This window comes from Diadema antillarum, unplaced genomic scaffold (genome assembly GCF_040938485.1).
Source record: "Diadema antillarum isolate AM-2024a unplaced genomic scaffold, OU_Dant_1.0 scf00000066, whole genome shotgun sequence".
NCBI classification, from domain to species: Eukaryota; Metazoa; Echinodermata; class Echinoidea; order Diadematoida; family Diadematidae; genus Diadema; species Diadema antillarum.
In genome coordinates, this window is record NW_027270955.1 from 3,437,661 (window position 1) to 3,462,570 (window position 24,910).

The window sequence follows — 24,910 nt, forward strand, 5'->3', positions numbered from 1 at the left end:
TATATGCTGACACTATTCTGATTTCCGTGAAATGGCACATTTCCTTTTATTTCCATTCTTTATATACCCTCGACAATCCCTCTGTCTTACAGATTTGTTGGGTCCCATGTCCCTGTGATTGTTGCTATATAATAAGTCGAACTTGATGTCCCTGTCAATGTCAGTGTCCGTATTTCCTTGTCTTTGTTTCTGTTATTGTCTATATGCGTCTGTTTCTGTCTTTGTCCTTACCTCGGTTTTTTATTTCTATTTACTATGATACTTGTTGTTGTTGTTGTTGTGGTTGTTGTTCATTTTCCATCTGTGAAGATGGCTGGCTAGCCCATATTCAGCTACTAAGCTGGTCTTCCATGGGGTCCAGTTGGTTGTGGGGTGGGACCACTTCACCGGGTGAGACACCCTGTTCTTTGCGATGAATGAATGAAGCGGGATCTTTTACTACATATTACTGAATGTAATATTAATTTATAGTAAAGGCACACAAGTTTTTGTACTTCTAGAGATGTGCCCTAGCATTTCAAATTGACCGCATGTTACTTATACAAACATATAATATTCATATTTGCTGGGAATAAACCTGAACCTCATTAACATTTTGCGTATCATGTGAAAGAATAAGCTTATTTCAGGCCGAAATGATACAGTAGGCCTACATATTATAGTGCCGTTATGTTCAATTCAAATTCAATTGGGAATGGTGACTGGGGTACATGTTTGTCGGCCTATACATTGCGCACCTGCTTTATTCTGATTCATGTTCATTCATAATCATGGCACTCTGCCAGATATATTGATACCAAGTTTTAAGACACCATTCAACAAGATCTCTGTTCCACATCGCCGGTCTTTCTTCCAAAGGACAAGAAACGCGGCCGCACACACGACTCATCGCGAAAGCTGCGTCTCGTTTTGAAACCTATACGCCGGAGGTGGTTATGGTTTCGGTTCCGTATGTTGTTTTTTTTTTTGTCTGTCTGTTTGTCTGTCTGTCTTTCTGTCTGTTTGTTTTCCACAAACAAATTGATAACGGATAAACGAATTTCACCAAAGTTGAAGGGTGTGTTTGTGAGGTAAGAAAGAAACAATCAAATAGTGAGGTCATGAGGTCGAAGATCATTGGTCATGACAGGGACATAAAAGACATGAAATAAGCTTTAATAATCTCCCAATAACTTATAGGGACGGGTGATCGGATTTTCACACAATTTGAAAAGGATTTTCATAATGAAGTAAGAATTTGAATAAATAATAGCTTGACGATCATGAAGTCAAAGGTCAAAGGTGATAGGGTCATAAAAGACATAGAATAATCCTAATCTCCCAGTAACCCAAGAACGGATGATAGGATTCTCACCAGAACTTGCAGGGTGTAGTGTGTGTTCATAAGGGAGTAAGGAATCTCAATAATCAAACAGTGGTGTAGAGTGGAACTAAATACACTTTCACCACAGTACGTCAGATGGTCCCTGTGCACAACGCCAACTATCGAGGTTTTAATGGAAAGACATACCCCTAGGTTAACACCAACAAGTGCCAGTCAATACGAAACGCCCCATGCACTTCCTCAATATCGATGTCAAGTCATCTCTTGGGAAAAGAGCAGAGATACTTTAAAAAAAAAACAGATGCTGTTGCAACAGAAACCTGGCTCGGTAATTCGATTCAGGACATCAAGATGTTCCCTAACTCATACACGGTCTTTCCCGAAGACCGGACCCATCTTAGCGGAGGAGTCCACGCGTTGCTCTGCGACCATCAGTTGACTGCTCTGAAGTTGGTGTACAATTTGTACTTCAAGAGGACTGCGAGTTGACTTCCGTTGTCTCAAGTTGCAGGAAAAAAGATATCTTTAGGTTTGTTCCGTTTCCAGACCGGATGTTGCTGACGAGATCAGCCTGGAACTCTTCCGATGTCTCCATGATCAAGGAATCATCCATTTCCAATGTCCACATGATCGTAGATGATTATTTTAACTTTCCATGTTGGGGCACTGGAAGCAGATGACAATGAAGCCCCATCCCATCTGTGCCAGATTTCACAATGCCTGCACTGGCATGCTGAGTTACCTCAGTATAGAACAGTTTGTGAAATTACGCGTAACCAACAACCCTCTCATTGTCCCACGTGTTGTGAAAGCTACTTGAGGGCTATCCGCCCATGATGCAGTCTTTTGTGGGATAGGCATTTAACCACAAAAACGGATGTGGCTTAAACATTTTTATAAGAATGTCAGTTGGGGTGGACTAAAGCGAGAGTGAATCGTATGTAGCTTGTAGGAAATACGATTGCTTGGGTGCTATCGACTTTAACACATCGTTCTACCAATTTGCCCACTAGGAGGACTCTTCAGGAATACATGTCAAGTTGTGTACATGCGATTAAAATTGTTACTCTTCTGAGCCGTCAGCCAGACAAGGTTCTTGGTATACACCCTTTCGATGTGTTGGACGCAAAGTCCACATGATGAAAGGTGATTTTTTAGGACAATGTTTTTCCTTAATCATTGTTATGTTATCAATATTGAATTTATATATACGAAGAAAAATAACATGTATTTTGATAATGAATTCGATTAAGCAACTGCAGTGTATGTTGTCAATTAATAGAACCAGTAATTTTCTTCTATTTATTGATTTATGACTCTGTTTATTTGTATTCTCCTGTTTGTAAGAATGTGCTCTAGTGTGGGGGTGAGGGTGTTTCATATTTAAAGTAAATTAGGTAAAATAGGTATTGTTTGGAGTTTTATGGATTTTAATAAACTTTGTGAGGTGGTGCTGTATCTATCCTGTTGGGAGACACAGTGTTGGTGAATGTACTTTCGTGCCGCTACAATCACTCACAATCAATATTGATAAAGTTTGCCCCTTTATACTCGCAAGTATCTTACATACTGAGTTCTGAAATACTTTTTTTTTCCATTTTCCAATGTATCATGATATCACCACATTTGTGATATTATATGTAACTCTCATTGTCTTGCTGTACCTAAATATGATAAGGAACTGAATATTTTTCATGATTTTTTGGACGTTAAAGGACTTGTATTTCTAAAGTTTATGTATGCCACGGCAATTCAGTCATGACACTGCGAGTGCAGATCCGTTCAAATCAATGTATGCCTTTGCTCTCTGTGTATCATTGTATATCGATCACCTGATAGGAGAGAGTTGGCAGAAGACGGCTTGGACTCCAGAAACACCTTGATACTGACCCGCGAAAACTCGCCCCTCGGTTCTCAGTACCCGTTCTACGCTAGCACCAGGGTGGGCGTTGGCAAAGATAATCGGCGGCTGTACTACTACAACGTAACCAAAGAGCTACGCAGATACATTCCAGAGGTAAGAACGGTCCACGAGTATGTTTCTATTGGGATGATTATAGGCATACCTTCTTAGCTCACAGGAAAAGCACATGACACTTGTATGATGGGATGTAGAGTCTCTAATGTTGTGACAAACGACAAACAATTTTCATGGAATGTTTCCGCTTTCCTAGTGTATTATACCACCCGACCCCTCCGGGCTAATAGTAATTAATATTCCGGGGAGATGGTGACACGGGGTATACTCCTCTTACAACATCGAACTTAAGACCTTTTAGGAGTAAAATCCGACAATCTGGTGCAATAAATCAAAAAGTAATACAATTCATGTTACTGGGCGAAGGTGAATGTCTAAATCGCGGTACCTCATATCAACTCTTGATCCGCACGTGCGCCTTTTCATTATGTGCTAGATAAGTCTATTAATGAGGTAGACCGAAAGGGGAACCGGGTGTGGGAGCTTTTGCACATTTAAGTGGCTAAATCGTGGTGTGCGACTTCACTGCCTTTGGCCTACCAATCCCATGGAAATGTACTGAATGGGGAAGGTTGTGAAAGGGGGGGGGGGTATCCCCCTTCCCCTCTCACCCGAAAGAGCTCTTGAATTTTTGGAACCAGAATTAAGCAATCAGGTGCATACTTTTTGCGAAATATAGGAAAACATTTCCGCTCAAAGAAGAAACAAACAAACAAACAAACAAAGCGAACAACAGTCACACTTTGAACTGGTTCCTATAAAAAAAAAAAATCTTTCAGAAAGACAACAAAATATAGTAAGTAACAATATTAAGCTTTGAAAATTTAGAGGGACCCCCTCGAAATCGAGGGAAAGGGGGACTTTCCTCCTCCCCCCCCCCCTTCCCTATGGGATCTTACCACCTCTGCCCTCAAGACTAGGATAGGGAAGGCACATTATCCTCGTTGTCTCTTTAGATTTAAAGCTGAATCACAATACAGCATGCTCACTATTGTGACATTTGTGTAAGCTTTGTTGCGACGTAGAATAGACGCAGACACGAAAACGTACACTTTTATTCACTCTAGAACCCTTGTGGGTTTCTTGTACAAGAGAAAACGTTTTTGTAAGCTGTTTATTTCCCACAGCGCTTTAGTCAATCAAGAATCATGTCACTACACAGAGTGATCGTTGGTTACGCTTTGGTGTTTTTTTTTCTCAAGCTATTTGAGGTTGTTGTTTTTTATCTTGTATCTCATTTGTTTTTGTTAAAAGGAAATCTTAAAAATAAATCCACTTTCGATAACGTTGTCTGTATAAAAAAAAGGGGGTAGTGCAATGAAACACACAGAATGTTTAAGTAAATGAGATGATATAAACATATAAAAGATGTGGAACTTGAGTCATATCTTTACCCGGAGTCAACGGTCTCAATGTCTACACCACGTGGATCTTCATTAACTTCACTTTGTAAAATCAAAAAGAAGAACTTGCATCCTTCCCATCAACTATTCTGTATACAGCCATAGCTATTGAACCAAAGGGGAACTTTAAAAAGCTCAAAGTAAGTGACGAATTGAGAGATTATACAATGTTGTTATTCATTTCTTTCATATCATTTATTAGGTTTCCACACAAATCATAAAGGGTTGTGTTTACAACATCCATCAATGACAATGTAAAGTGACAAAAAAAAATTATACGTTATAAGTTTACTATTTACAAGTACAAGACAGGGAAAAAGCCTCGAAGTGACAGGAGCATAGCGCGTTTGATGAATTTCCATACATTATTTTGTTGTTGCTTTGCTGCAAAGTATTAAGCATAAACGTACTTATTTTTTTTTCTAGAAACCAAACTTCCATTGTTGTTTCTTTGATTTTAGTAGTCTATGAAAGTCAAAAAGAGTTTTCCTTCAACACGTATTTAGGTAGCCACGTTCATTTTTATGCCTCCGCCACGAATGCATGGTGCCGGAGGCATTATGTTTTCGGGTTGTCCGTCCGTCCGTCCGTCCGTAAGGAATTTTGTGGACAGCGTAACTAAAAGACCTTTTGAGTTATCCTAATGAAGCTTGGCATGTATGTGTATTTAATAGGGGGTGAAGTTGTGCCTATCAACTTTTGGTGCACATGCTCAAGGTCAAAGGTCAAAAGGTCAAGGTCAAATACATACATTTCACTATTTCCACCATATCTATGCAATGCCTGAAGATATTTTCTTGAAACTTAGTGTATACATGAATTACCCAATTAAGATTCTCTGGTGAAAGTTTGGGGTCATGAGGTCAAAGGTCAAAGGTCAAAAGGTCAAGTAAAGATATTAAAACTTCGCTTTTTTTCTCCGTACCTTGGAATTGTTCAAGGTATCTTCATGGAACGTAGTATATATACATGTACTGACTGGCAGTGATTATCTAGAGAATTTAGGGTTCAGGGTCAAAGGTCAGGGGTCAAAGATCAAGGGCAACACTTCAAAATTTTACTATTTCCCTCATATTTATGCAATGCCAGCAGGATTATTTTTTCACTTGGTGTATGCATGTATAACTTAATAGAGATTCTCTAGAAACTTTCTTTTTCTTTTTCTTTTGCCTCAAAGGTCAAAAGGTCAAAGATCAAGGTAAAGTGCTGAACTAACTTTTCCCTCCATATCTCGGAAGTGGCTCAAGTTATCTTGAAACTTACTACATATCTATGCATGTTCTGCCTGACAGTGATTATCCTATGAATTTTAGGGTCAAAGGCCAGATGAAAATGGTGACAATGTACTTTTCAATACAGAAATTGCACTTTTTCTCCATGCCTTGAAAATTACTCAATACATGAACTTATGAATGGGTCAAAGTCAAGTTAAAGTCCTTAAATCCCCAAATACATGCTCTCCTATTCGTCCAATTAAACCTAAGTCAAGGAAGGAGAACATTCATCACATTTGTGTAATTTTAATATTTTGCCAATTTTGTGAAAATGTAATCACACATTGTCCACATGTACTACAGACCTATTAGGAGAATCATGCATTATGGCGGAGGCATACCAGTCGCCTTAGCGACATTTCTAGTTTCATTCTTTTTTTCGTCGCTTCATCAAGCCTTTAAGTTTATTTTCTCAGCCGCTCACAATTTTTCTGCAACCTTTCTCTAACTGCAAAATATTGCGGTATATTTCCCAGATCTTCTAGCTCTATCTACTCTTCTTCTAGCTTCTAGGTTGTGAGAAAATTCAACAAACTCAAGGACAAAGGCGGCGTATTCATCTAGAAGGAACAATTATTAGTCTACTTCCGTGATAACGTGGAACCCTTTACATATTCGACAAAGGATTCTTTTACATTCGAGAAGAATGGTGTACGAATGATGCGAACCGTGAAGATGACATTCCTGTTTATTCTCCTTCCCCTTTTTACTCTGGTGACATTCATGTTCTCTGCAATAGGACAAGTTCCTCGTTGGTGAAATTCATTACTCCGAGGCGAAAAGGTGTTATGGCAAACGCGATGCACGAAAGAAACAGATTCCTTTAATAGTGACTAGCAGATCAGATATTTTTTCAGCTCACTTTGTTTTGCTTGCTGCTGATCGCTGGGTTATCAAGTACATATAAAATCATTTCTTCACCTAACAATGTCATTATTATTTTTAACATTATAGATTGCTAGGATAGTATCTGTTCAAAATAATAAGTGTTACATCAGCATTATTTTCATTGTCATGATCAGTATCCACTATTCTTGTTATTATACTGTTTTTGTTCTTGTTTGTGATGATTATCTGCCCAATGGTTAAATCAGTACGCAGGAAGTTTGGCATAACACAATGCAAAGACAGGTTAATCAGGGATCGACATTGGCTTCTATAGCTCAAATGAGTCAAGAGGATCAAACACACACACACACACACACACACACACACACACACACAAATATATATATATATGTATACACAAAGTGCTGGCTATTATGGTGTAGCTGCCTCCAAACAAATATGTATATGTCACCAAAGACAGTAGATTTATTACATTTCAATTCCTAGAAATTTCCTTGACAGCAATTTTGCATTGATGAGTTTGATATCGGTATTGAGTTTATGTAGGGCCTACTTATATGGAATCAAATATTCATTTGCGATTGGTTTCCTTTGTTGGGGTATTCAATAAATGAAAGAAAATAAAAGTTTAGTAAGTGTCGACAGTAGGATACTTGTGAATCTTCTATCTGATTATGCATGTTTTGAATCATATACTACAACATTTAAGACATTAAAAGAGCAGGGACAGAACAACAGAAGTCGTATCATTGCTAGGAGGAAAGACTTGGGGTTTATTTAATTACAACACAAAATAAACATTGCAGTATCAAGGAGAGAAGGGATATCAAGCGAAGACGAACAAGCATTTCAAAAATCACTTTCACCTTGATATTATCGATGCATCGAAGCAATATTTCATAAATCTCTGTATGATGTTACCAAGCGCATTAAGACAACAAAATCAGAAATCGAAAAACTAAAAGATGCGAAGAACCGGATCAACTCCTTTGGCTTTTATTCTAACACTAATTATACTTTTCTTTTATAATGAATACCATATGATTATAGTTATTATGATTATTGATTATATGAGTATATTATGATTATTAAGTTATTCACATTATTGTTTTAATCAACTATCGGCCAGTGATTTACCCATATTTTCTAAGAAAAACACACATGATATGCAAACCATTTTTACCCTGCGAGACGAAATGTTGCATTTCAACTTCCACATACTCGCACATTTCTTAGCCTAGAAAATAATATTGCTAACATTGTCATTAATTTTGGTTCGGTCTGTCCTAAGATAATAGCTAGTAAATATTCTTCTCTTGTTATTTTTTCAACAAAAACTCACTTCAATGATACTAATGATTGTAAATTCCCTGACTAATGTGCATTGTTCTGTTAGTTATTGTCCTTTTTCATAATGCATGACATATTTACTTCTATAGTGCACGCTTGGTTTGCCTCTGGTCTCAGCGATTTGCTTCCATTGTCTCAACGTCAATTCTCTGACTTCAAGTTTTTACGAACATGGCGGTAGATATGCCTGTATACTTGTACTAGCTTTTCTTCTTCACCCACATCTGCCTCTCTCTTTTTCTTTACTTCTTTTGCCCTTTGTACCCTGCTATTTTGGATTCTATAGGTACTCAGGGTGTGTCTCCTCTCAATTATTCACATATTTTCACATATTCATATATATACGTTGGTATTTGTCAATGGAACCCACAATCACAAACTCTGCCATAAGGGTTCCTTCATATTTTGCATGTTGTTAGAATTAGTCTTTAGTGCAAGGCGTGTGCATATGCAGATACATTTAATACTTATAATCCACTGTACTTCTTCTCTCTTTTTTTGCCTTCTGTATATAGTTAGAGATGTATATTCATTACCTCGAAGTTTTGTTTTGTTTTGTTTCGTTTCCATCTAAGAAAGTGGTTGGATAGCCCATGTTCAGCTGCAATAGCTGGTCTTCCATGGGGTCCAGTTGGATGTTAGGCGGGACCACTTCAACGGGTCAAACACCCTACTCTATGAGATGAATAAATTAAGCGGGATCTTTAACGTGCATGAGTTTTGACTCTCTCACACATGCAGACATGGGATCTCATTATTTATTTCCTATCCGAGGGACAGAATGTTTTACCTCTACTAGAGGGGACAGTGTGATTACAGACAACATTGCTCAGTAGAACTCGAGAATCGAACCCGGATCTTTTGGATCGAGAGGCAGAAGCGCTACCGACTAAGCTAACTTCCTCCACTTCCTCCACTTCCTCCACTCTCCAACTATCACATGGTCCCCGCACCTGCACCCGCTATGGTGATAGGGCTTTTTCTGTTATTTCCCCGTCTCTCTGGAATAAACTTCCTCTCCATATTCGTAATGCTGATAACGTTGATAAGTTCAAGTCATCGTTGAAAACTTATCTGTTTACTCAACTTTAATTATGCTGTTTTGCTGTTGCATGTTATATCATAATACGTATATTTACATAATGCTGTATTTTATTTTAATGTCATACTTTTCTTTTTCCGGATCAATGCGCTTAGAAACATCAGTATTAAGCGCTATATAAATGTTATTCATTATCATTATCATTAACTCACCGCTCTGTATGTAAAGTGAAATATGAAAATTAACCCGCTGGAACAGTCTGCTGCGTCTATAGACCAGTGCAGTTTAAGTAGTCAAAGCAAAATAAAACAGTACTCCCATTTACGCTTCTTGATTGAGTCAAGACGCATGCCAATATTAGCCTCATCCTCGTTGCATACAGACCATATGGCTTGGTGTTTGGGGAGTTTTTTAGCGTTTCGTATTGAGCACGTTGATGAAACAGTTTGAGTGGTGTACTCAAATATCATGCGTTTTGTACTTCCTGCTATAAAGGACATTGGTTTAATACCCATTACAATCTCGAAAGTTAATTTGTTTAACGTCTGACTTGGGTTTGCTTGGCGAGACAAAAATATTGATCGATGCATAAAGAAGTCATTCAGTCGCACACATGCAAGCACTCCGTCAGACAGATACACACACACACACACACACACACATTTGTGTGTGTTTCATGATATTCTTTATTTGAGTTTCATTCAATATCAGGTACATGTTGACGATAAATCTAATACGAACACAAAAGCAGCACACACACACACACACACACACACACACAAAACGGACAGGCACTCGCACACACAAGGATTGAAAACGAGTCAATCATTACAGACCGACTGAAGAAACGTAATAGAAGCAAACTAATTACCGAAATGTGGTGTATGAATTTGAGAGCAATGTATGGATTCTTGGACGACCGAACTACAAAAGTTGTATAAGAATTTGCGCGCGAAGCGCGCCGCAAATTGTGAATGTTGACTGTTTTAATGACGTTTTAAAGTCTCGAGGAAATTTGTATTTTTGTCTGTTGCATGCAATCGCGTTACGGTATTTCATCTAGGAAATAGTAAAAACTCATTTTGCCAGGAAGTTGCAAAGTTTAATTGTGTTCGAGACTCTGCGCGCGTAGCGCGCCGCAAAATTGAGAATAGTGATTTTCCTGGTGTTGTTTTAACTTTTATTTTTTCTATTGTATACCCGCGTTAGCAGGCCTGAAGCCAGGATTTTTAAAGGAAGGGGGGATTGCGTTGATTAACAAAACGGTCCTTTGATACTGTCCCGGGAGGGGTAGCGACAATTAAAAGGTGGACACCATGCTCATACATGGACTTTCAAAATGCCCCCTAAACGAGTATTGATCATATGATTTTTTCGGGCCTTAAAAACAAGTATTCCTTAAATGTTTCCTGCACCCTAAAGAAGTACTTCATCATGATTGAACAATATACCATTTTCCCAAATTTCGGCCTTTTTGATACCCTTTGATCATTGATACGCTCGTACATCACACTTTCCATCTAATCCGTGAGAAAAAACGACCCCTATTGCGCGTTTTCTTTAGCGAGTATGGTCACGGTGTCCACCTTTCAGTTGGAGTTTTCCATCCCATTGGATGCTGTTTGGAAGATGAAACATTCACTTTACTATACAGTATATCAGCCGTTGGTATGCGAGTTTGTCAAAAACGAAAATAAATAAGAAAACTTTTTAAAAAAATTTATTGTGAATGTGAACCATTTATATTTTGCCTCCTTGTGGTAGGATATTTCCAGCATTTCCGAACTTTCAAATAATCATTTTAGATTTAATAATATTAAAGGTAGTAGATCCGATTCGCAAACATCTCCAATATCAGTCAAATGTCATATTAACCATCATGCTAAGAAGGTTTTCTTTGTGAAATTTGGAGGTCAGTGAAATTCAAAAATTAAACATCCGTTAGCCATTGGAAGAAGTTGAGTGCAAATTCAGACCTCAGGCTTAGTGCTCAGATGTTTTCCTATTTGATTTGATCTGTCTTACTGTGCACACTGGAATGGTTATTTCTTATCTATTAAATTATAGTAGCATATTTGGTTACTAGCTGTCTCTAGGCATTTTCGAATTTGGGCTGCAAAGAGATCCACTACCTTTAAGTTAGAAGAGAGATAAGTAAATAATGATAAAATAAACAAACAAAAAAGAAAGAGTTTCTTTTGTAATACTATCTGACAAACTTTTTACTTTACCATTTTACTTCATAGCTCAGCACTTTTCATTCTCTCTCATACCCTTTTACCCATTACATTTCAATGAAATACAACTAAAATGAGTTTGCGTGCCTGCATAATACTCTTTGGAAATTATAAGTGAAAATGTTCTTAGGTTTTGGCTCACTTTAAAATGAGAACCAATAGAACTGTCACAACATGAGAAAATGTATAAGTAATAATCAACACTACATTTCCGAATTTGGCCTGCAAAGAAATCCGCTACCTGTAAGTTAGAAAAGAGATTAGTAAATAATGATAAAATAAACAACAAAAAAGAATGAGTTTCTACCGCCGTATCCAGAACAGAGCCTGAAACGGTGCAGGCTCAAGAAATCGTTTGTACTGTAAAAAGCATTAGATTATGCACGGAGATCGTACAGTTACTTGATAGATGATCTTTTCTCGAATGTTGGTACTAGCAAAAGGGCTAGAAAAAGCAGCTATTATAATTCGTTAGGCATGCATAATGGCCCAATGAGTGTTACAAGAGAACTGGAGTAAGACAGGCCTTTCATTTTGTTTTGTCTCTCCTGATCGTTCGTAAGAAATGCTAACTCATGACCACCTTTTCACAATTTGATTGGAGCATGCATTGATAATGGAAAATAGTTGACATAATAATCTATCCCCAGGCATTATCATGCCAACATGTACTTATATATACATGTATACTATATCTTTGTGAGACGTAGATATAAAATGTCTCAGGTTTTCGATTATAGTAATTTCGAGGAAATTTCTTTAATTTTTATCATATATGTAAACTTGAGGCTATTAGATTTTCATCCACTTACCTCTGTTCCTGTGAAAAAATGCAAGTGTCAACCTCAATGTCATCCACGAATCGCACGTACTCGGGCGGCCAGTGGAAAAAAAAACACCGGTCACACGCGTCAAGGGCCATGGCATGCAGTGCCAATATAATGATAGCTCGCACAAATTAGGTGATACATAACATTTGTGTTTGTGTGCATGGGGACGATCCGATGGTTCATACAACAAAAGGGTTTCGTACAATTATTTTTAACATTGTTAAACGTACTCTTCCACATTTACGTAGCATATAATATGTCTTTATATTTATTTGGATTGTTATCTTGAGAATTGCTAAAAACCGTTATTATGAAAAAGTGGACCTTTCAGAATTTGGGGGGGGCATTCATTTCAAGTCATGCCCACAATCAAATCGTCTTATTTGATAAGTTTATCCCCTTCACTCTGGTGACGCCGTTAAAATTGGAATGTATATCCATTCAATCCAATGTAATTCAAATTTTACTTACCGGTAATGACATTAAATAGAATACGTCAGGTCCACTGACGTAATTTTTATTTTTCTTTTAATTGTTATGCGTACAATTCTAAAAGTTTGAGGATACAAAAAAAAAAAATGGTTACCGCAAGCACCTAACATTTTTTACTGCAACAAAAACATATCAAACTCATATCAAACTCATATCTTCAATAGCATTTTCTTTAGAAAGAGAGAATCCTCATGGTTCACAAATCCGTCAAACTATATAAATTTGATGTATGGAATGCTATCCATAATCATCCGATGCGATGACATCCTTAGTCAAATCCTTCCAAAGGAAATTATAGTTTTAATGATGATAAATATTGTGTTTTCTTGAGATTATTATAATAATAATTAATTATAATAATTATTATGATAATTATTCATATTCCTCTGAAAAAATTATAATAACTGTAGGAATGACATCCCTTTTCAAATCCTTTTTAATTGTAAATTGATGTTAATTATGATAGATATTGTTTCGTCTTTAAAATAGTCATACATTTTCTTCAGAATAAACACAATTTTCATATGTGCATCAATCACATCCTTTTCCGTTCGTATAATATCCTTGTAAAATTAAAGTTAATGATATTTTTGAAGTAAAAGCATTGGCAAATACAAGAGAAACGTAAAAATTGTTCAATTTATGTTCGCTTTCAGTACATTCATTTTTAAAACAAAATAACACAAGGCCATTGATGATTCGGTCCTCCTCCCCAGCCCCTCATGCACTTACACCTAATCTTTGAGAATAGTTTCCAAGTCGTTTTGTCACGAGGAAGGGCTGTATCTCTCAGCAAACATCTCCGCAACATGGGACATGTTATAGAAGAAAAACGCAACAACTCAATGTATTTTTATCACAATGCTTCATTAAACTTATTTATAAACTGTAAAAATTTATGTCCTCAGAACATCCAAATCTTATTGTAATTACTAGTGTAATATCGGCATTTTCATCATCATCTGCTCAATGTTTAAATTGATACACAAGGAGTTTGTAATAATGCATAGGCAAACTGGAAAAAATGCATAAACATGAGGAATATACAGAGGAAACGAGTGAAAGATAAACGCTGTAACCATCGAGGTATTAAAATAAGTCTGATTCCCACTGCGCTGCAGTCTGCCGGTTCATAATTTTTTTCATAAAACTTTCTGTTTTGTAATATCATCGTGCTCTCTTTCATGTACATTGTCGCGTCTTTTGTATAAAATGCACGCGTTTTAAGTGCTTGTGTACTTCTGCGTGAATGTATGATTTCATTATTGTGGGGGGGGGGGGTTCACCATATTCTTTAGCTGTTCTTGGATAGATGTTGGATGATATTTGATAACATAATATTATTGTGTTTTGAGTGATCCATGTTTTACAAGCCCTTCTTTTCAATCGATCACTTTTTTACACCATTATACGTTCTTTTCTTTTTTTCAACATTGCAGAATATGGATTGCTGTTCTTGGTTGATCTACCTAATTGCTCATAAATTTTATTACATAACTAGTGATCCTCAGTGCATAATGTATCTTTTACAAATTGATAGAAGAATTAGAATAATTTGTGTAATGCATGCTTTATATTTTGCCTCACTCTTTTGTTACATGAAAATAAACAATACTTCCCATGAGCACGTCAAATGAAAAACAGGCTGGTATGGGCTAGATGAGGTTTGTTTTTTGCCCTCAGGCAACGCGTCATGAACCTCGTCTATACACAAACAAACAGAAAATGAAATGATAATGTAACAGGACAAAACGCTTTTCAAACGTCGATTGAAAGGAATCATAATCAACTTTTGTCTGTCGCACTTTGAATTTTTTTGTCTCGATTACAGGTGAGTCCGTTCCAAGAGAAACACTACAAGAAGTGCGCAGTGGTGGGGAACAGCGGAAGCCTTCTAAACAGCGGATGTGGAAGCGAAATCGATTCCAGCGATATGGTTTTCCGGTACCGATGCACATTAAGATCTTTTAATTTTCCAATTACTCAATTTCGTTTTTTCATTAGGTAGAGCAACTCTCCCTTTGTATTTAACCTTTTTGTGCATAGAAAAGACAAGATGTCAACCAGTCAAATAGTCATACAGATTCATAGTAGTGTTCAATTACTTCAAGTGCATCCTCATAACAATACGTCAGAGGTGATTTTACTAGTGAATAAATCATACGAATCTATAGCTATTGTGACTGTTATAATTTTACAGGTGACTATCAATGATATGAAGAATCGGTTTAAATCTTTTTCTTTAGCAAAATCAAACAAACAAACAAATGAGCTTTGATACTCTAATTCGCCTCTTTTCCTCTAGACATCAGACACCAAAATAGCATCGTTTCCTGAAAACGTGTCAAACTTTATCATCCCATATATTGCTCTTCTGTTTGGGAACAAAATTGCTGTCTCAGAGAACATGAAAGCTCTGAGGCTTATGGATGAGAATTAAGCAATGGCCGACAATATTGTCTGATAATAGGAGGAACAAATCACATCCAATCACATCAATTTGCGAGTTGGACCAAATTATCTCTTCTTTCATAGAAATTATGTGAAAATGATGAGCTCGATCAAAATCATGTTATTTGTTGTGATTATTTTTTTATGCAGCTCTAACTTTCGGATTCAAAAAGAATTATATGAAATCGCACTTCATGTGTCGTGCTTTGTTCCAAAAGGACTCAAGTAAGGTCAACCTAAAATGCCCATACAGCAGGACTTATAACATCGGTTTCAAACGTCATCAACCAAGACCTTTTTTAAAGTGAATCGAATTTTGCTCATCCGTGCTTCGCTCTTGTCACATGTGTTGATTTTTTGCCTTCTATGCCATTCTGCGATCATATCTTTTGAAATAAGTATATCTGATGTATATATACATGTGTACATAATCTTATACTTCCTTTTTGAAAAGGTACTAAATCCATTTTTTCGTCAAATTTGACTTATTTTGCTAAAATGTATTCATCTAAGTAGTTCCATTCACCTAAGCTGTTCCACACATTAAATTCTCAAAGTATTGAAGCTCTCGTAAGACCTGATACTGAAAATACAAGAGAGAAATCAGGCAAGGAAATATCGGTTATGTTCTAAAATATGCTAAATCCATTTCTATTTTTTTTTTCCAAAAGAGTCTAAATCTTGTTGGATCCAATCGGAAACCAAATCAGGAAACAGGAAGAGAATGTGTGGTAATAAGTCATCCCACACAAACTACACAAGGTCACAGAATCTAGTCACCTATTACAAGCTTTGCTTGTATGCTTGTTGTACATCACTTTGCTGAAGTTTTGTTACAAAACATACCATGCTAAATCCATAAAACTCCCCACAGTATGAAATCATTCAATACTTAAATCAGTGTAGAGCTCCACATCACCCCGCGTTCAGAACATAAAGTCATTGCACGAAAACATATACAGGCATTATGAAATAAAAATCCAGGTTTTCCTTATTATTAAAAGTGGAGTTAGCACCTTTTGGAAAGGAACTTCTGAATTTTTTGCTATGACAACAGCGATCATTTCTTACCTTTCCCATCTATCTTTACTAGATGTAACGCTGCGCCCATAAAGAAATTCACAGACGACGCGGGAGAGAAGAGCAATTTGACTACTTTCAACCCAAGTATACTTTTCAGAAAGTAAGCACTGCTTTGAAAATGATGCTGGCATGAAAACCAAAAACTAATCAAGTGCAAATAATGGAAAGGTGGAAACGCCAAATCGAAGATAAAGAGAGGAAAAACCATCTTTCTGAATGTCGCATAGACTCATTCTATCGATTTGATTTGTATTATGCTCTTTAATACCGCCCACTTGTCTTCTTTGTGTGTGTGTGTTGTGTGTGTGTGTGTGTGTGTGTGTGTGTGTGTGTGTGTGTGTGTGTGTATAAGACTGACAGAGCCTATATAAGAAGTATACCATCGTAAATCTGTTCAACTCTAGCATTGTTTTACGTATTAACTTAATACACACTGCTATTGCTCTCGTAATATTTAAAAAAAAAAGTGATTGCGGAGCACAAGGTGATGGTTGGTGATCACGTTTCTCTCCGCATCTATAATGTGTTTTACGCCCGTTTGTGATTTGGTAAACAGCGATGGAATGTTTGTTCGATAAAGAGAGAGAGATTACTTTAACAGAAACAACCCAAAATTATCAAGGCAATTCTGCGTTCAATTGCTCCGCATGGCACACAAGCATTTGTGTGCGTCTCTCAAAGATGTCTCACAAGAGTGATAAGGGAATTGTCGATTAGCTGTTGTTAGCACCAATACCACTGAATCATCAAAGACAAGTCAAAGCACTATTGATGCAGTTTCCATCGCAAAGCACTGGATGCCCGCTCAATGTTGTCCCGCACAATGTTGTCCCGCACATGCACAAGCAATATTGTGAGAGTGTCGAAGCGAGTTACAACGTGACATTCGCCAAAAAGTGCCAAAGGAAGTGCATCACGATGCATAGTAACCGAGACCTTGATTTTTTGGTTGCTTGTCTCATTTTCCATATGAAAAGATAGATTGGTAGTCTATTTTCAGCTGCACATAGCTGGGCTTCCATGGGGTTCAGTTGGATGTGAGGCAAGCCCACTCCACCGGGTGATGCACCTTGCTCTTTACCATGTTTACCATCAATGAATGAAGCGCGATCTTTTACGTCAATGAGATGTAACTCTCGCACACACGGGACCTCCATTTTATGGCCTATGAAAGGGACAGAGTGTTTTGCCTCTATCATAATACCAGAGGGGACAGTATGATTACACGCAACATTGCTCAGTAAGACTCGGGAATCGAACCCGGTTCCCTGTACCTAATAAGCACAAATTTTAGTCGTCCGTTGTTTCTGTATATATTGATTTTGAGATGCAGACGAGAGATACTCGTATAGCTTCTCTCGAGAAACACATTGAGTCTCTACTCGACCAGCAGGACGAGTCGGACCAGTATTCTCGAAGAAACTGCCTAATATTTCACGGGATTAAGGAGAATGTGAATGAAAACACAGACGAAACTGTGATAAAGTTGTGTGCTGACAAGCTCGATATTGTCGTCGATTCAACAGACATTGACAGGAGTCACAGATTGGGGCCAAGTAAGGAAAACAAAACCAGAGGAGTGATTGCAAAATTCACAAACTACCGTATCCGAAACGAAATCTACAGAAATCGCAAAAAGCTGCGAAATCTTCAAGGGGGAGGTATCTACGTTCACGAAAGTCTCACAAAGACTAGGACAGAACTCTTTTGGAAAATCAAAACCAAGTACAGCAATCATATCGAAGCCCTGTGGACCCAAGATGGCCGAATTCTCGCCATTTTGAAAGACACAAAGAAACGAATTGCGTTCACGAAAGAAAGAGATCTGCACAAACTGCCTCCGCATAATCCCTCCGGCACAAAGGATGGAGTCAACTAACTTCCACTGAATAATTACATCTTCTATGGACAAGTTCGATAGCCGTGGCTTGCCTTTTGTTGAACCATGTCTATACGCGCCTCTTTCACTTCAAGATAAATCGCCTGGTATTCTGCTGTCAATTGAGCCAACTTGAGGGAATCTTCTTTCGGTAAAGTCTTTTGTGTTTAACTCTATACAGTTGTGTGAAGCACTCATATCGTCTGAATTGGAAACACCCCTGCCTGCAGGACCCCCACGTTCTAGCTCGTGGTTACCATGACTACCGGAAGCTGTTCACTGCAACGTCGCCCCACCCCTTTCACAAATTCCACCGAAAAATAGCGCTATCACCTGTCGGCAACAATACCCCACTCCCCTTTCGCTCTGCTTTTAATTGTGTTCTAATTGTGTGTGCTAGCCTTGCTCTACTGGTTGCGGTGCAAATGGTTCCAGCTGACACCCTCTCGCAATATCTGAATAGGATACACCCTGATTACAGCACATTACGCCGTAGGCCACGGTATTCATGATTGCCAGACGCCGAGTAGTGTATTGTCCCCATATGTATGAGTGTAATCGAAGAATAGCGCCATCACCTGTAGACACATTACCCCACCCTGCTCCGAATCGTGCTCTTTTGGCTTGCCCTCTGATTTTCGGCCGCTATGTCTCCGCTTATGATAACTCAAATATTGTGTGATTTCAGCCATCGCATTATCTGTTCTAGGATTAACCCTTGACTGTAGCACTTTATGTTCTGGCCAAGGGTTTCCACTGCATTTCCGCCCCCACACCCCTACCCTCACGAATTTCATAGATGAAGAGCGCCATCACTCGTCGATGTATAGCAGCAGTTGCTGCTTTACCTCACCCTTCCCCGGACGCGTATTTTCCTACTAACTGAACAGTTGTTTTACAGATCAGATTTTTGTTCTCCATTATGCGGTCGGCTGGTTACTGTTGGTAACCATTTCAATCATATTTAAAGTTTAAACAATTTAAAAATTAAACTATTTTTGTGAGATCGTACAACGTATCTGATGAATGCATAGTGATCACCAGAGATCACTTAGCATGCTTAGTACACGTGTTTTTAAAATTTATGTAAGATTTTGAATGATTTGTGTTTTAAATCCATAATTTTAGAACACTCATGCATATTGAAGTCTATACATTGACATCCAGTTGGAATATGACATGGTTATTTTGAGGAGTCTTTGAATACTCTGAATACTTTTATATTCTGTCTGCGGAAGATTGTGTTCCTATACTCGCGATATACATGCGATTATACTTGTTTGTGTACTTTTTTTTTCTCATGCTTTTGTGTTCTGCACAGTCAATGTTTCATTTTTGTTTCTTTTTCCCTGCTAAATGAAGTCTAGTATTTATACATTTCCATGTGTTTGTTGTAAGAAACCTGTGAAAAAAAATCAAAAAGGATTGAGATGTACTAACTGCCAGCAGTGGCTTCATATTGCTTGTTCTGGTATTTCTGAAGGAGTTTATGATGATTTGACAGAAACTTTTAACGACTGGCAGTGTAATATTTGTTTATTTAAGCAGATGCCTTTTTATATTGATTGTGAAACTGCTGCAGATGTTGATTTACATGAGGTCAATATGACACAAAGAAATTTGCCTACTTCAGGGGAACTGCATCAAGATGTACGAGGTAACAGTCTAAGGATTGCACATTTAAATGTCAATAGTCTCTTGAGACATATAGATGAAGTTAGAGCGTTTGTGACGTCAAACGACATACATTTACTCGCTCTAAATGAAACTAAAATTGATTTATCTATTTTCGATCATGAACTCAATATAGAAAATTACTCACTGGTGCGAAAAGATAGAACTCGTCAAGGTGGAGGAGTAGCGATATATGTTCATAAGTCGATTCATTTTGAGAACCTCATACATGAAAGTTTGAATGAGTTAGAAGTGCTTGCAGTAAAGGTTTATTTGAAGCGTTCAAAGGCAATGGTGTTCACTACTTCATGGGCGTCACCAGGGGGGGTGCGTTGGGTGCGAACGCACCCCCCTTCAGATCCTAAAAAAAAAAAAAAAAAAAAAAACAATCTGCGAGCGACCTCAACGCCGGACGCTAAATAATTATTCTTTTCTATCTTTTTTTATATTTTGCACCATGGACACACACACACACACACACACACACACACACACACACAAAAGAAAATCGTCGGCAAAAACAATTCGCACCCCTGGTTCTGGCAGCACTGATTTTATAATGAGAAGATTTTCTTGCTTTTGAAAGAAAACAAAAATGTTGCCCCCATAAAAATATTGGAAGGCAAGCGCACCATTTGCCCCACCCCACATAATCATAATTCCCGCGATGAAAAGATTTTCTTACTTTTTTGTTAGAATCTGTCCAATTATTTCACCCAAAAGCAGTGGCGTAACTACGGAGGGGGGGGGGTGCGCCCCACTCCCAATCCGCTGGTAAAAAAAAAAAAAAAAAAAAAAAAAAAAAAAAAAAAGATTTACCGAAATAGTAGTTCAAGTGTTAGTAAACTGCTTTTGAATGAAAGGGTGATCCAGAAATAAGATATTTTTCTATGATTTCTTTTAACCATAATTAAATAGGTATATAGTGTGAAACATTGTTCAAAAAGCCCGGACCCGACAAAAGATTGTGATTCCTGGTTGGCATTCTGCATATACAAGCAGGATGTGCGCAGTGTACTCAGTACATCCGAACGAAGAGTCGCTACAATGTTGCGCAGTGTGATGTAGAGTGTACACCTTTGTACCTTACGCTTCGTTATATCAAAGCTAGATCATTGCATTTTGCAGTGTTGCTTTACATACTAGTCTATGTAAAGATGTCTTGCATTGCCAATAAAAAGACTTGACCTGGGCTAATTTTTCCATGTATATGATACACACACACAAACAAACACGCACAATTAGTTTAGGGGATGCTCTAAAGTGCAGACTTTGGACACCATTCCCCGCTTGGTCACTTCGACGCCACCTCGCTGGTCATGATACCTCCCCCAGTCATGAACATAAACCCACACCCTGGACTACCGGTGGCGGATCCAGGGGGAGGGGCGCACCGGGCGTCCCCCCCCCCCCCTTTAATTTCCAAAGCGAAAAAAAAATAATAAAATAGCTGCAAACGGCAGTTTTTGGACAGTAAAATGTCAAAATTTTCAAGCTCGCTCGCTCCTCTCGCTAGCATTTAGTCATAATGCCATTCTCCTGAAGTTGCTGCCAGTAATTGCCGGCAGTTGCGCCCGGTGCGCTCCCCGCCCCAAATTTCCAAAGCGAAAAAATATGGCTAAGAACGGCAGTTTTTGGACTGTAAAATGCAAAATTTTCAAGCTCGCTCTCTTCGCTCGCTCGCATTAGTTGTTATGCAATTCACCTGATATTGCTGCCAGTAATTGCCAGCAGTTCCGCCCGGTGCCCCTCCCCCTTAATTTCCAAAGCGAAAAATATGGCTAAGAACGGCAGTTTTTGGACTGTAAAATGTAAAATTTTCAAGCTCGCTCGTTCCGCTCGCTCGAATGCAATCATTATGCTCTCCTGATATTGCTGCCAGTATTTGCCAGCAGTTGCGCCCGATGCGCCCCCTTAGATTCTAAAGCGAAGAAATATAGCTATACAAACGGCAGTTTGTTTGTTTTTTACTGTAAAATGTCAAAATTTTCAAGCTCGCTCGCTCGCTCGCTCGCATTTAATTGTTACGCAATTCTCCTGATGTTGCTGCCAGTAATTGCCGGCAGTTGAGCTCGGTGCCCCCCCCCCCCCCTTTATTTCGAAAGCGAAAAATATGGCTCCAAATGGCAGTTTTGGGACTGTAAAATGTAAAAATTTTCAAGCTCGCTCTCTTCGCTCGCTCTCATTTAATTGTTATGCCATTCACCTGATGTTGCTGCCAGTCATTGCCAGCAGTTGCGCCCGGTACGCCCCCCCCCCCCCCCTCCTTTATTTCCAAAGCGAAAAAATATGGCTCCAAATGGCAGTTTTGGGACTGTAAAATGTCAAAATTTTCAAGCTCGCTCTCTTCGCTCGCTCGCATTTAATTGTTATGCCATTCACCTGATGTTGCTGCCAGTAAGTGCCAGCAGTTGCGCCCGGTGCGCCCCCCTTAATTTCCAAAGCAAAAAAATATGGCTACAAATGGCAGTTTTGGGACTGTAAAATGTCAAAATTTTCAAGCTCGCTCGCTCGTTCGCTCGAATGTAATCATTATGCTCTCCTGATATTGCTGCCAGTATTTGCCAGCAGTTGCGCCCGATGCGCCCCCTTAGATTCTAAAGCGAAGAAATATAGCTATACAAACGGCAGTTTGTTCGTTTTTTTACTGTAAAATGTCAAAATTTTCAAGCTCGCTCGCTCGCTCGCTCGCTCGCATTTAATTGTTATGCAATTCTCCTGATGTTGCTGCTAGTAATTACCGGCAGTTGCGCCCGTTGCGCCCCCCCACCCCTCCTTTATTTTCAAAGCGAAAAAATATGGCTCCAAATGGCTGTTTTTGGACTGTAAAATGTCAAAATTTTCAAGCTCGCTCTCTTCGCTTGCTCGCATTTATATATACGGAACAATATATACGGAACTCGATACGGAACAAACTCAAACTGAATGATGACAAAAGTGAATTTATGATAATTGCATCAAAACATCTGGCAGCAAAGGTCCGTAGTCAGTCATTACAAATTGGATGTGTCAATGTACAATCTGTGTCAAATTGTAGGAATCTTGGAGTTTATTTTGACCCTGAAATGTCAATGGCGACACACGTTACAAACACATGTCGATCTGTATATTTGCAACTACGCAATATTCACAGTATCAGAAAATCCTTATCAAACAAAGTTGCAGCCTCTGTTATTCATTCGTATGTTTTGTCTCGTATTGATTATGGAAATGCATTATTGTTCAAGGCTTCATCTTACCAACTGGCCAAACTACAGCGTGCTCAGAACTCTGCTGCTCGGGTCCTCAGTGGAACATCTCGCTTCTCCAGCATTACCCCAGTTCTAAAAAAATCTTCACTGGCTACCAGTATCCAAGAGGATAGAGTTTAAAATTCTTCTTCATACATGGAAAGCAGTACATTCTTCAGCTCCAAAATATTTGCAAAACCTTGTTTCAGAATACGTCCCTGGCAGAAATCTCCGTTCATGTAATAGTAAACAATTAACAGTTAAAAGAACAATCTCGACTCTCGGAGAAAAAGCCTTTGTTTCTGCAGCCCCATCTCTCTGGAACGCTCTTCCACTGAGGATCCGATCAGCAGAGACCATTGAAACATTTAAAAAGCTTTTGAAATCACATATGTTCGCATCTTGTTTCGATTGAATTTTCAACGAATTGTTCATTGATGTGTATATCTCTACCTATCTCTTTCTTCTTTTTCAACCTTCTTATGTACAATTATGACTACGATGTATGCTATTGTTTTCATAATTACGTCCCTCTGCGCCTCAGAATAGGATACTAGATCGAAGGCGCATTACAAATGCTGTACTTATTATTATTATTATTATTATTATTATTATTATTATTATTATTATTATTATTATTATTATTATTATTTATATATATAATTGCTATGCCATTCACCTGATGTTGCTGCCAGTAATTCCCAGCAGTTGGACCCGGTGTGCCCCCCTTAATTTCCAAAGCAAATAAATATGGCTACAAACGGCAGTTTTTGGACAGTAAAATGTCAAAATTTTCAAGCTCGCTCGCTCGCTCGCATTTAATTGTTATGCAATTCTCCTGATGTTGCTGCCAGTAACTGCCAGCAGTTGCGCCCGGTGCGCCCCCCCCCCCCCCCTTAATGTACAAAGCACTAAAATATGGCTATATAACGGCAGTTTTTGGACTGTAAAATGTCAAAATTTTCAAGCTCGCTCGCTCCCCTTGCTCGCATGTAGTCGTTATGCCATTCTTCTGATATCGCTGCCAGTAATTTGTCGTTTCACACCGTCATTCCATAATCCATTTATAGGGGGTACAACCCCCTCCGGCACTTCCACACGCTCCCCCCACCCTTGCTCGCTCCCTCGCATACTAACCCCCCCCCCCCCCCTCCCCCCCCCCCCCCCCCAAAAAAAAAAAAAAAAAAAAAAAAATGAAATCCTAGCTACGCCGGTGCCCCTTCCCCGCTTGGTTTCCCTCAAAAAACAGTAAAAGTCTAGGGATTGAGAGCTTCCTATATTCCAAATGACTGTCCAAAAAATATCGTAAACATTTAGTGTCAAAACGCACCCCCCTTGAAAAAAAGCTGGTGACGCCCCTGTACTTGGTACCGACCCCCCTCTTGTAATATCGGTGTCTTTGATTTATATGAAAATTTCCTTGGTTATGTAGACAGTTTAGGTTGTGATACAGTCCTGGTAGGAGATATAAACTGTGATTTACTGTCCCAGCCTTTATCTGGTGTCACCAAAAGGTATATTGATCTTAATACTACGTACGCGTTGACACAGATAAATTGCACTGAACCGACCCGGATAACTAATCTTTCTGCTACTTTGGTTGATCACATTGTAACTAACAATCCCTTTAAAGTGAAGAGTTTTGATGTAATTCACAATGGAATGAGTGATCATTCGATTAGTATTATGACTTGGAAGTCTGATATTTCATTTTCTTCAAGAATTATAAATTTCAGAAGTCGGAAAAATTTAAATATTGATGACTTCAGAATTGATATTCACAATCAACCGTGGGAAAAGATTAGAGAATCTGA

The 24,910-nt window shown here is 38.4% G+C and overlaps 1 protein-coding gene across 1 annotated transcript in view; it reads left to right on the plus strand.

Moving 5' to 3' along the window:
- LOC139716525 (uncharacterized) overlaps window positions 1-24,910 on the plus strand; it is a 57,137-nt gene that overhangs the window by 27,249 nt on the left and 4,978 nt on the right. Inside the window, exons 4-6 of the mRNA XM_071628065.1 lie at window positions 3,164-3,341; window positions 14,611-14,723; window positions 16,324-16,413. Coding sequence (XP_071484166.1) covers window positions 3,164-3,341; window positions 14,611-14,723; window positions 16,324-16,413 — 381 coding nt within the window. The remainder of the gene's footprint in view (window positions 1-3,163; window positions 3,342-14,610; window positions 14,724-16,323; window positions 16,414-24,910) is intronic.